The sequence below is a fragment of the Lates calcarifer genome, linkage group LG17, assembly GCF_001640805.2.
Source record: "Lates calcarifer isolate ASB-BC8 linkage group LG17, TLL_Latcal_v3, whole genome shotgun sequence".
NCBI classification, from domain to species: domain Eukaryota; kingdom Metazoa; phylum Chordata; class Actinopteri; family Centropomidae; genus Lates; species Lates calcarifer.
In genome coordinates, this window is record NC_066849.1 from 23,637,500 (window position 1) to 23,650,572 (window position 13,073).

Genomic DNA, 13,073 nt, shown 5'->3' on the forward strand with positions numbered 1-13,073 from the left:
AACTTGCTTGAAATGCTCAAGCAAAACGCTTGAGTAATAGCCAAGAACATTTTTCCATCTTCCTGTAAAACCACTCACATGACAAACTGTCACTCAACTATGACTGTACTAATAAAACAGAAACAAAAGATGGTTGGTATCTGTTAAGATATTTACTGTTGATGTAATTAATTGTCTATTTAACAGCTGTGAAATTATCTCACAATATAGAATATTTAGTTACTGTCTTGCAATGAAAACAAAACATAAAACTTTTTTTTTCACCACAGAGCTCAACATGTGAAAACTAAGTAGAAGCCAAAGCATATAAAATCTGAGCCAACCCACAGCTCAAAAGTGCTCAGAATCCACTTCTTGGTCTTGGGACATCAGGGCTATTAATACTGTAAGATTTTTAATTATACTTGAAATATATGACTGTCTCAGGTCAAACAACCAAGGGGCTGGTCACTGCAAAGAAATTATAGAACCTGAATTATATTTTAAGTGTTTCTAGGTTCAATCGTCATCAACAACGACTGTCAAAGGTCCAAAACGCTGAGCCTCCAACTGCTCCAGTGCCACAGTTCAACAGCTGACAGTGGACAAAGATAAATGTGTCATCCAGGAAGTGTCAACATGTCTGTCTTGGTGTGTCTCAGGTTAGCAGGTGTCTCTGGCTACATGTCAGCAGGTGAGGCAGGAAGTAAGCAGCCGTGCCATCGTCAGGTATAAGCTCCAGGAAGTCTGTGGGGCTTGTCTCCATGGCAACTACCACCAGTGTTTCTGTTGGCATGGAAAATCAGCCAGGTTAAACCCAGGTACCAAAAACATCAAAACAGAGCTGACCTCTTTTTCTGGCACATCCAGCTTCTTTGGGGCTTTTACTTTCATTCTCATAGAAATAATACATCAACATAAAGCAGCAAGTTATGTACCTGACTATTACTTCTGACTGGCTTACATATTTAATGCATGATATTATATTTTTTGTGTCTTCATGTGTGCAAAATGTGGTTATAAACAGCATTTCTCATTTGTCCTCTGCTGTTTTGTATTGCTTTGCATTTCTAAATGTAATGAATAGATAGTTCAAGTTTTTAAAGATATTCTTTTGGCATTTTGCCTGAATTTAATAGAATTACACACAGGAAATGCAACAAAGGCCTCCAGGGAATGCTATAGATAAATGGTATGACACCTAACCTCTCACCTGGTTAGGTGTTACTGGACTCCCTTACTCGTCGATTTTATTATAACGTGGATTCTTCATATTGTATGTATTGATAAGATAATCAGTTACATTCTCTGAAAATAAGATTTTGCATCATGAAAGTCTAGATGTTGTTTCAAACCTTTCCTTTACTGCAAGGATTAAAATTCCGGAGGGAAAATAGTGAATACTTAATCTATTTAGGTGGTCCAGAAAATAGTCTATACAGTATACATATATATGCAATATATAGAATTTAAAAAAATATTAGAATGAAGCAATCAATTCCCCTTATGTGGAATATTTTAACTTTTTTTCTGGTAGTTAAAGGTTACAAGGAGTCAAACTGTCAACAATGACTCAGGTAAAAATGAGATACCCTTAGATGAAACTGCAGCCAAAGGGCGTCTCTCCTTAATAAGGAAGTGTACTTCTGACTGATTTCTACCTTTAAGAGCGGCCAATAGGATGCTGTTTTCTGCAGCTGCTCTCGTCCGATTACAAAGCTCCGGGAGCAGCTTCTGCCACCATAATGCCTGTAAGGATAAGACATGGCAGTCAGACAGGGTAATGAGAAACTGGATATAAATTCAAAAATAAACTAAAATACAGTCATGATACAGGGTGAGGACAGGGTAAAGAGAGACTGCTCTTCACAGTTAAGGCCACTGCCCCACAGACCATGTTTTTGTCCTGTAACTGGTGATTGGCGTAGGCTATGATGGCTTGAGGACATCTATCCAGCAACTTCTCAATGCTGCTGTCATACTGCCCTCTTCTGGTGGCACAGAGCAGGTGCAGGCTGAAACCCCACAAAGTTTCCTCTGACAGACGCTCTAACAGGGGCAGGACAGAACCAATAGACAAGGAAGGACCGCATAGAAGAGACTGCAGAGACAGAAGGATTCAGGAATGATTAAGATTAAAATCACTGACTGATGGCAGCTACAACTACAACTACAACTACAGCACCTTGAAGGTAGATGGTCTCTGTGGTCTCTTCTCTTTCAATGACAATTAATTCTAGATGCTTAATGAGCTGCCTAATTACAACAGAAACAAACAGATGGACCTATTTTGTTCATAGACAAATTACCTGCAGTTTGTGTAACGACTCCTGATGTTGGAAGCTGGTACTGTAAGCTGGACTGAGAACAGTGAGCCACGGGTACAGAGCACCATAATGGGAGCATGAGTTGATCTGAAACACACACAAACCAGTATCTACATGAACAGATGTCTGAATCTTATGGCATGCAAAAAAAAAAAGAAATAATAATAATAATAATAATAAATCTATCCAGAAAAATGGCCATTGTAAAAACATTCAGTGGATATTAAACATTTGTTCTGGCTTTCACATGAGATCATGAAATATAGTATTTCATACATGTGGGAAGATATGCAAGTTGTTAAAAAACACAACACAGATACCAGTCACAGAAGACAAAAACGACTGTACCAGATCATCAGCACTCTTCAGCGACCTGCGTCTTTGAGGTGCGTGAAGAACGCTGGAGTGTGTATCTGAGTTTGTGTAGGTCAATTGATCAATGTAGACAGAAGCCAGTCTGAACAGAAGCTCCTGGATGACAGCTTCCTGTGAAGAGGCCATGAGCATCGCCTCCCAGAAATCCACCTGTAAGCAGTTCTCACAGCCTAGTTCCTATGTTTTTATTGCAAAAAAGACACCTAGTTTAAATCATCTTATAAGATATAATCTTGCTGCTTATTTTCCAAGTCAGGACAGGTAAACAATGTGACAACTCAGAGGGCTGACCTTAGTAATGTCATTTCACAAACCTTGAAAACATGATCGGCCTGTTCTAGCTGAACTTTGTTGTTCTCATGAAGAGCCACCATGGCGGCCACCAGCAGCCCTGGCTGTAACTTAGCCAGCTGATGAGCCAACGCTGTGGGACGGACGTGTGCGTGCTGACCCCCACCATGAAGCAGAAGCCTGGGCTCCTCGATGAAACCATACACCAGCAGCATCTGAACACACACACATACAATCAAACAACTAAATCAAATTTACAATCTTAATGGTATCACAGATTAAGATCCTTAGTTCCCTGTTTTTTCCCACTTTCATGGTCACAAATATTTACTTATTTTTGCTTGGCTGTAGGAATTACTTATACAAATGTTGTGTATTAACAAAAATGCACATAATCTCAAAAATTGAAATTGTGCTCTGATGACCAATATACTGAATATTATGGGATTACTGAAAAAGACTTATGCACTGTTAAAGAAGTACACATTTTAGTTTCACTTGCTAGTATCCTTTAACAAACACACACCCCATCCTGTCCCCTACTAACCTCTGCATGTCTGTTTATTAACTGAGTGTACTGTGGCAGGTCGTCCAAACGCAGCATCATGGTTGCCATGGTGATTGTCAGTGGAACAGACACACCAGCTGTGTCCTCCAGACGCTGTAGAATTTGCAGCGTCCGGGCAGGACTGACATTTATCATGGACGGGCTGGCACATACAGTGATAAGCTCTGAGGGATCTGATTGGCCAAAAATGTCTATGACCTCATCAGCTGATTCCTGTGGGGAGAAGTTGTTATTTTGGCATTTTTATTTTTAGTTATTTAGTCTTTAACTGTTAATCAATTATTTTAAAACAAGTAATTTTTATTGCACATTAAAACAGGGCATTTTAAAGTTGCTAGCATCTACAATGTATTTGGCTGCCCTCTGAGTGAAGACAGTGACAAGTCTAATAATGACATGAGGAGACTGAAGGGCTTTTATTCATGTATCATGTACCTGATTGAGGGTCTGCTCTGTTTCCTCTAACAGGTAATGTTTCAGGTAAAACAGGAAACCGGGGCCGTATGAGTGAGGGCTGCTGGGATGTGGGCGGTTCCTGACCATGACCTCTGTGACTGACAGACCAGACATCCTGTAGTATGGTAAAGCCAGGTGGCAGTCCTTTTGACTCGCCCTTAGAGGGAAGCGAAAAGAGTTAGTGCTGAAATGATTACTAGTTTGTAGAGTTTATATAATAGAGTTTAAAAATTCATATAAAAAAGAGAAGAGAAATCTTGTAACAGATTTAAACATGTATTAAGATTAATTCTGTAATATATGTTTTAAGGAGTGCCAGCCAGGTCTCTCTCCTGGCATTTAAAATTTATCAGGAGTCAGGTTTTTGTTTTAGACAGATGTTTATCAGTCTGAGTAAAAAATGAAATAACATAAAGAAAAAAAAAAAAAGACTCAAAAGTTCATTCTTGGTTTTCCTACTCAGCTATAACTTCGGCACAGTTCAGCTTAATACCACAGTTTCCAAGAAGTTTTCAACAAAAAGTCAAATTAAGTTAATTTACCTGCTGAAACAGTCTCCCAGCTGTGCACAGTTCTGCCTGAGTGCCTCTTCCAGTTCTTGTCTGTCTGTCTGTAGAGCTGTCTGTCTCTCAGGTTGTCTGTCTGTATCTTTCTGCTGAGATGGTGTGGGGTCGCCCTCACTGTGCTGTTGCTGCTCTGATGTTTGGAGCAAAGAGGCACGGAGGAGGAGGTGAGCTTCACTGAGGAGGTGTCGAAGGCTTTGGGCCTGTGGGCTGGTCTCTGCATAGTGCTGACTGTATTCAACCTGTGACACACAGGTGGTTGTACAGACTCATAAGTGTATACAGACTCACACGTTCAGACACAAACATAGTCAGAGATCAAAAATTTGTAGCAATTTCTGGATATTTCTGGACATTCAGATTAAGTAGATTTTTTGTACAACAGTAAATAAAGTGAACATGTCTGTGTTACCATCTCTTGGTACAGAGTGAAGGGGGAGACGGTGTCGACCACATACAGATTCCATCCATGTCCTGCTGCACTGGTTTCTTTGGGAGAGGAGATTGTCCACTTCCTGCTCCTGAGGTCAGTTACAGAGGTAACAAGAAGAACATTCAAACTGAGAAATTAGCTAAATGTTGTCTGTCTGTGTCTTATCCCACTGAGGAGATGTTTAGTTAATCTCAAAATGTGACAGGTCAAGGTGAATTTCCAAAAATTCAAGGCATCACAGAGGGACAATGAGTAAAAAGGTGAACCAGAGTTATGTTCAATGCTTTGTTGATTTAGTCTAGACACTGGGGTTCTAACCTAAATATCTGCTATTTAACAAAAAACTAAAAATTTTAAGTTACTTTAAAACTACAGGAAAATAAGCACCTTATTATTAACTCTAACAAATGTAAATAACTGTTTCTTTCCTTTCTTTTTCATTCCTGTTGTAAAGAGGCTTTCATATACATATATACATATACACATATATATATACACACTAAATGCTTGTTTCTTTAATGGACACTGAAAGTACACCAAAGACTTACATAAACAGGTTTTCCATGAACCAAGCTGAAAAGTGTTCTTATGTGACACTGCACATGCAAAAAGAACTAAACCAGAGTGGAAGTTGTGACATGGTTATCAGGGATACTACAGCATCTTCATCACCAGCATACTCCCAATACAACAACTTATTGGACATTGTGCTATGTAATATATCAACTCCATAAATCCACATGTAGTTCTACATTTTACATGACCAAACAAATGTTAGTGAGCTGTTAGTGAACAAGTTAACATGGATAATGTGATCTGTCTCTGGACAATGAATTGCTTGAGTAGTGTGAATGTGTGTGTGTCATGGCGGCTACTCAGATGCAGCATGCCTTAAACCTTGTTTTTGAATAAAAGCAGGCATATATTACACTCTATCACGCACGCACTCATTATGAACGATAATGGTTAGATAGAGAAGGAGGTTGTATTTAGTCGCCATTATTAAGAAACTATTAATTCACAACGCGTAACACTAGAATACTTGAACTTGTCTTATAAAGCTGAATTATCATGTTAGCTGGGTAAAATTCAAAACAGGTTTATTTGTTTCAGTCCAAAAATGATTAGTCTGTGAACAAAAAGTCACACACATCGAGGGCAGTTAGGTAGGTTACGGTTGGCTAGGTTTAGGGACTAAAACACAAAGTGTTGTCACTTTAAGACCAAACTGTAAAGTCACACAGAAATTTGGATCATCAATAAAGTGGCTTTTTAGGGTTTTAGTATATTGCCATATGGTCTGTAATACAGTAATTACATTAACTGGCTGGGAAATATTCAGCAACTGTAAAATGTAATCAAAAAGTAAAGATAGTAAAGATTTCTCTTACTAGCCTGTGCACTTTATATGGTTTATCATTCCTTATATGCTGCAGTTACTGTATGCCACAAGTCATATGCAGTGTATTTCTTTGATTAGTGGCACCAGTGCAATTTTTTTTAAAATAGAGAACTTTATGTCTCCAAAATAAAGGTTAGAAAAGATACTTTGAAAAGTTTCATTTATATCAACTTTTCCTCTTTTTCATGTCATTGGGGAAACTTTCCACACTGATATTCCAGTTCAGGCAAATTATCATCAGTTATATTGCAGCTAGAAACACTGGTTTTACAGGCAAATGCAAAACAGCAACAAGAGGCTTCACTGGAGGCTGAGAGAAAAAGCTTTTTGTCCTGTAACATTGAAGGTGACACGTAAACCTAACGATTCGGTTCATATTTATCTTCTGATGTGAGTACTTTGTGGGTTTCCTGTTGTTGCAGCTTGACCTGAGAGTGACAACAGAGACTGACGGGGGTTGGGGGTGGGGTTTATCTTACAGGAAGGGGCGTGATAGAAGGCTCTCCAGAGCTGGCGTGGTTGCGGGATCGATTCCCACCGCCAGGAAAATACCAGTCAGCATGGTGTGTTCTTTCAACTCGCTAAAATACACAACATATACACAGTAAACAGGTTTATAAATGCACGTATGTCTATGCATGCACATGACCAGTGCTGATAAATTGCTCTTGAAAATATTTTGGTGCCCGCACGGAGGTATCTGATGATGAATCCAAGGAAGGGGAAAGGTTTATGACTGCCACAGTATTATAGTCATGTGTGTTCATGTTTGAACGTGTGTGTAATGTCTGTGCTGTGTGTACGTATGTGTGACTTACAGGCCCCTGCGCTGCGTGGTGCGTTCGGTCTCCTCTGATGTCTCCGTGTCAGCGGTGGAGAGCAGGATAACATGGCGACCATAGACACACACTGAGCGCAGACCAATAAACAGCTGCATCCTGAGTCGCACACACCTCGAGGCTGCAGGGTGGACAGGCCTTCAAACAGAGAAACACAGACACAGTGAGATGCACAGACATACAGATACATAGTTGTTTTAAGAGACATACTGGCTGATCACACATGTATTATGTGACAGTACAACTATCCCTAAGAAGCTACTGTGCTTGTCTAGATGTTTCACCTGTCTAGATGCACCACCTATTTGCTAACTTTGTATGTCTGCTGTTTGGTGCTGGAGAAGTAACACACTGAAAGCTAGTGCTGCTCCGATTGATGGGAAAAGAGAGACTGAACCATTTGGTAAATGTGATTTAAAAAATACTAGTTAAGACTCCTACCCTCATGGTGGTATCGATGTAGGGGTCTTCAATCCTTGCTGCTACTGCTGCACAGCGTACTGTGAAACACTGTAATGCATTCCTACCACACATACAGAAATCAAAATACACTTACTCATTTTGCACACATAAATGATCACACTGTGGTGATAAAGAACAAGGATCATTCAGGAGTGAGAAAAGCAGACAGATCACATGGGAACAGCTCATGTTAGAATTTACATAAAATTGTAATAATCTGGTGTTAAGTTTTGAAATAATTTCTTGTGTTTTTTGGGACAGGTCCTTGAATGTTTTTAGAGTTTCGAACTTACAAGAAGTAAGGCAAACTGTTCAACTAAAACACTAGTGCAAAAGGTGATTCAGTAAAGATGAATTCCATATCAGATCAAATTGAAGATGTACCTCGTTATGACATGCAACAGGTGGTCGGTTAGCACCGCCTCCAGGACCTTCTCTGGATACTGATAGGCTGAAAGCAGCTCGACTCCACCTTTCAGGCTGTACAGGTAGCCGGCGTTGGGGAGGGAGAAGAAGCAGAACATACACGCTGGTTCATCCATAGACACTGACTGATTACCTTTAGAGGGAAGGAGAGACATATGAATGCTTACACATACATTTAATCGCCCAAAAAGCATTTACTTATGTAGCTGCTCATTTTCAAAGCTCCCCAAATTTAATTCATGTGTGGAGCTGTAGAAATAGAAACCATCTTAACTTATATCTTAATTTATTTTATCTCTTATGGACTCCTAAAATGGCAAATCTTCTATGTAACATTGCTTGATTTTAATACAAATGCACTTGAGCTGATAACATTTCTAGAATAATTTTAATGATTTTCTTCTAGCAACCTGCAGTTTATGTCTTATTTAAAGTTGCTGAACTTATAAATAGGAAATTCATGTAACCAGGGAGTCGGCACCTGCGCCTCACATGTTGTACTCACTGGTGAAAAGTGGGTAGAGCTGCAGAGAGTGGAGCTGTGTCTCCTCCACACTGCAGCCCTGGAAGAACTCGGGAGTAAAACGCCTGCAGGGAGGGAAATGATACAGGTTAAATATACCTCCCTCAACTGGCAGGAATATTCTCACTATGAAAATCTAAAGGTCAAACTCCAAAATACACACACACCTGAAAAGAACATATGATAGCGTGTATTGTCCTTTGTCCTCCAGCCCGGTCTTTTCGATGCTGACAGGGATGTCACAGTCTTTAGCTCGATCGCCAAGCAACTCTTGGTGCCTCGGGATGAGCAGAAAGTCACTCTGGTCTTCCAGATGATCTGCTGCACAAACAAAGAACATTTTCCACAGGAAGTTACAGAATGGTATTAGTAGCTAATGTCACCTCTTTTAAGTTGTGTCTTATAGTGGCCCATTTTAAAAGAGGATCAATATTATGAAGTGGAGATTGGAACTTCATCTATCTGCCCCTAAATCAGATTTTCTAAATCAGTAACAGGAAAAACTGCAGCCAGCAGTGAACTCAAATCCAAAACTTAAAACATCCTTTCAGAAACCTGTAAATGACATCACTAATAGTATATTTGTGCTTTTCTACAGTCTGTAAATAACCAAAACAAGCAAAAAGACTTCAGGCATTTAAGAGTGGGGAAAACACAGATGAAGGTGGTGTATTCTTACCACTTTTACTTGTGTCCAGTGATTTGTCCATGGTTTTGGGTTCAGACGATGCATCCAGTTTCAGTACTAGCACCTCCAGCTCTGCCTGCACTGCAACATATCCCCCACACAGCGCCACCTGGGGGAGGTGTTAAAGTAACACCAATGAAACAGACTCAATTTTTGTAGTTTGAACTTTGGAAATAACAAAACAAAGGCAAATGAAAGTCTTCTGTTGACAACAACTGGTTACGATGTCTATGTCTATGCTCCGCACAGTTATTATGGACTATGCCTACAAGGGATTAAGCACTTACTCAATTGTGTATCAGATAAATTAGATAAAGAAAAGCTAAGAAAACACCACAAGAATTAAAAAAGTGAGCAACAGATTGAAAGAACCTGTTTAGGTGTGATTTTTGGAAGGTGCATGATGACTGAGCGTTCAAAGTCCAGGACTGAAAAATTCTGGTTCGAAGTTGAGGTTTGACCTGCAGGCAATAACAAGGAGAGCTTTGTGAGGAGAAGAAGAAAGTGTACAAGGGTCAGCTAAGTGTGCATCCTGCTCCATGAGGGATTCCTTTATCATTTCATCTTTTGGAGTTTGATATTAATTTCCTTGAGTTACCTTGACTCTGACTGGAGCTTTGCTGAGTGTTCGGCCAAGGGCTCTGAATGTTCTGTTGACTCTGATTCTGCTGTTTTTTTCAGAGAATGAAAAATGATCAAAAACTGTGAATCTGAAATGGTGACCTCAGCCTGCTCTAGCAGGCAAAGAAGTAAATATGCTGCTTCAGTGTATAATTTACACTGAGATCCACAAAAGATGTAAACTGTTAACATTAACAGCTGGATTCTTACCAGGTTCTGCTGGTTCTGCCTCCTCAAAGTAAACAGAACCAGAGTGTTCTCGCAGCCGACCAGCAGGTCTCCTGTTACTGAGCAACAAGCCATGGCAACAGGACGCTCAGACAGAGGGATCTCAATGATCTCCATCTGCACTCCGCCCCGTACAGATGCCCCACGTAGCAAGTGGCCCAACAAACGCACCCCAACACGGGCTTTTTCTTCGGCCTGAATGGAGAGTAAGATATAAACACATAAAAACACCACTGTGATATAAAGTATTGGAGAGAAAGCATAGCTGGGGAGTCTGTACCTGGTATCGCCAGTTGGTGTAGGCTCTCAGGTAGGTGGCGCTATTCTTTTCCTCAATGGTCACCAGGTAATCTCCTGGATGAGAGGGAGGAGAGGGGAAGTAGCAAGGAAGGCAAGGATGTTAAAATGTTCACTCTTTCTCTCACACTGTAACCACTACTACCGTCAACTGCCTTTCTTACATATAAAAGATGGAAAACAAATAAGCTGTGACAGGTGAATAGCAACACTTGTGTAGTTAGACAAGGTAGAGGGGAACTGTTGTCACCTATCTTGCTGTGCTGGACGCTCCTCACAGTTCCCATTGTGGCAAAGCGACAGATGAGAGGGCAGCCCTCCTGCTCCAGACTGTACGCCTCCACCTTGGTTCAACAAAACACAGTCAGTGTCCTACAAAAGCCTTTCATTTCCAAATCTCTCAAGAATTAAGATGATCAGTGCTGTGATTCATGAATATTCCCACAATATACAGACATTTATGGTGATATATTCTGGCTCACCACCTCTTCTTCTTCTCTAATTATTAAATACTATGAAATAATGTACATACCAATAACTGGAGACGAGTTATCTTCAGACAAATAAAGACAGAAAATCGATATTATTATTATTATTTTTTTTAAATGCATAGTTTAAGGTAACCTTGCATCCTCCAGTAGCCACCACGAACAAGGCTCCACCTCCACAACAAACCAGTCCAGGCTCCTGCTCCACCTGAGCCATAGAGAGGGGAAGTAGATTAGACTACTGCAAAATATTCAGTGGTGATTATTGTTTATTAAAAAATGAGTAAGTATGCTTTGAATCAGTGTTAGTACGGCTCCACTGACCTGAACTATCTGCTGTGAGGCGAATGGATGGCAGTTGTACACGTGGACCATGTTTGCTCTGTGTCTTGGAGAGTTCATTAAATTCAGTAGAGGCTGGAAATGTTTATCAACCTTTGACTGCTGCTTTCTCTCCTCTGGAACTATAATAGTGAGAGATCCATCAACTCCTCCTCTGGTTTATGTATGATTCCAGGAGGCCTCATCCGGCAGGACACCTACCATCACTGCTTAAAAAACAAGGTTCAAAAGCATTTAAATTTAGTCCAATGCAATCTCCCATCACAGCAGCAGACTCTTACTAGAGTTGGACATTCCACAGATATTGTATTGTGATATGAAGCTAGAAATGACCTGGGATTCTAGTTACTATACAATATATTATTTTCTCACTTGTGGTATGTGACTTTGCAGACAGTCACATGTATTATTTCACATATTTTGGCACATGTAACTTTCTGATATTTCACTTGAGATGTGTTCACATGATAAAGGCACAACTGATTTGGAATGTAAAAGGTCCTATGTGGAAATATCAATTTAACATGTAATATTACATGTAAACAATCTCAAATTTATCACATGTGAAACATTGTTTCATGTGCTGAGTTCATTTACAGACATTCACATGAACTTCACATGCCCAGTACAACGGAGGTACAGTCAGTGGAGTTTTGTCTGGGACGCTTAAAGCAATGAAAAAGGCATTTGAAACATCAACAACAACACATCTTTACAACACATCTAAAAACAATGCTCCTCTTACTCTGTACAGTCCACAGACAATTTCTATTTATTTGGCAAAAAGTAAAAAGTTCCAATGAACACTGTTCACTGCCTAAATAAAAAACCGGCTGCATTACCAGAGGAGTGAATCTCCCATTTAATGTTTTTCTTGGTCTTCATTACTGCATCATAATTCAACTAACAAAAACAACCAATCATCGCTCCACTGGTCATCACACCCATTTCTCAAAAGTTTCTTGTGCAAAGCTCGGTCTCTTTTGAAAGCACCTTATCATCGTCACATTGTGGTGACATCGAATAATTCAGTCGAAATACAAGAACTTAATTTTATCTTTATCTAAGTCGAGTTCTGACACTTGAAAACCAATTTATGAAAGTGAAAGTATCAAAATAAGATGTCAGGGATCCAACAGAGTAAGATATGTGCAACAAAAGTAAAAAAGCAGTACCGACAGCTACCTTAAATGTTGAATTAAGCTTCCTCTATCAAGCAGGGTGAGTTTCTCTAATCGATATCACATGTCGCAGTCTTGTGAGCAGCAGCAGCAGCTCCGGGCGTTTCAGCTAAACTAAGGTTAACATAGTTTATCCTCTGTTTGTTCACTCTCTAATTACAGATGAAACCTCGTAGTCTTTACACAAACTGAAGGATAGAGTATTTGTGAATTACCTTCTTTAGTGTCGGTTTCTCTCCTCTTCCTACTTCACTGCTGCAGTTTATTGATTTCACGCTGGAACACAGGAAGTCGACCACAACAACAAAGCGCCCGCCTCTTCTTGATTCTCATTGGCTATCGTTCCTGCTTGTACTGCGTTCGACATTCTCATTGGCTGTCGAGTTGTCATAATCTAAAGGGTGGATCTGCACTGTTATGATTTCCATTTTTGTCTTTTGAGTAATTTGTTTCACTCCATTTTTTCAGTATTTTCTTGTTTTGAAGCTGTGAAAAAAATGATTTCGTCAAACTAAAATCTCTTGATAAAGATTAATTTAATTTAGTAATATGTAATCATTTATTGTTTTGCTTTGGTTTAATGT

The 13,073-nt window shown here is 39.7% G+C and overlaps 1 protein-coding gene across 1 annotated transcript; it reads right to left on the reverse strand.

Moving 5' to 3' along the window:
* Positions 1-137: 137 nt before the first annotated feature.
* hps3 (HPS3 biogenesis of lysosomal organelles complex 2 subunit 1) lies at positions 138-12,788 on the reverse strand. The gene is given in 26 exon segments (XM_051077192.1): positions 138-765; positions 1,641-1,728; positions 1,874-2,080; positions 2,289-2,393; positions 2,655-2,858; positions 2,996-3,187; positions 3,520-3,753; positions 3,976-4,153; positions 4,539-4,801; positions 4,972-5,080; positions 6,874-6,975; positions 7,213-7,337; positions 7,339-7,371; positions 7,675-7,756; positions 8,080-8,254; positions 8,627-8,709; positions 8,812-8,965; positions 9,324-9,441; positions 9,705-9,793; positions 9,931-10,000; positions 10,164-10,376; positions 10,462-10,535; positions 10,729-10,822; positions 11,103-11,174; positions 11,291-11,517; positions 12,705-12,788. Coding segments are annotated over 25 exon segments (3,270 nt in total). The 5' UTR covers positions 11,369-11,517; positions 12,705-12,788; the 3' UTR covers positions 138-637.
* Positions 12,789-13,073: the final 285 nt, after the last annotated feature.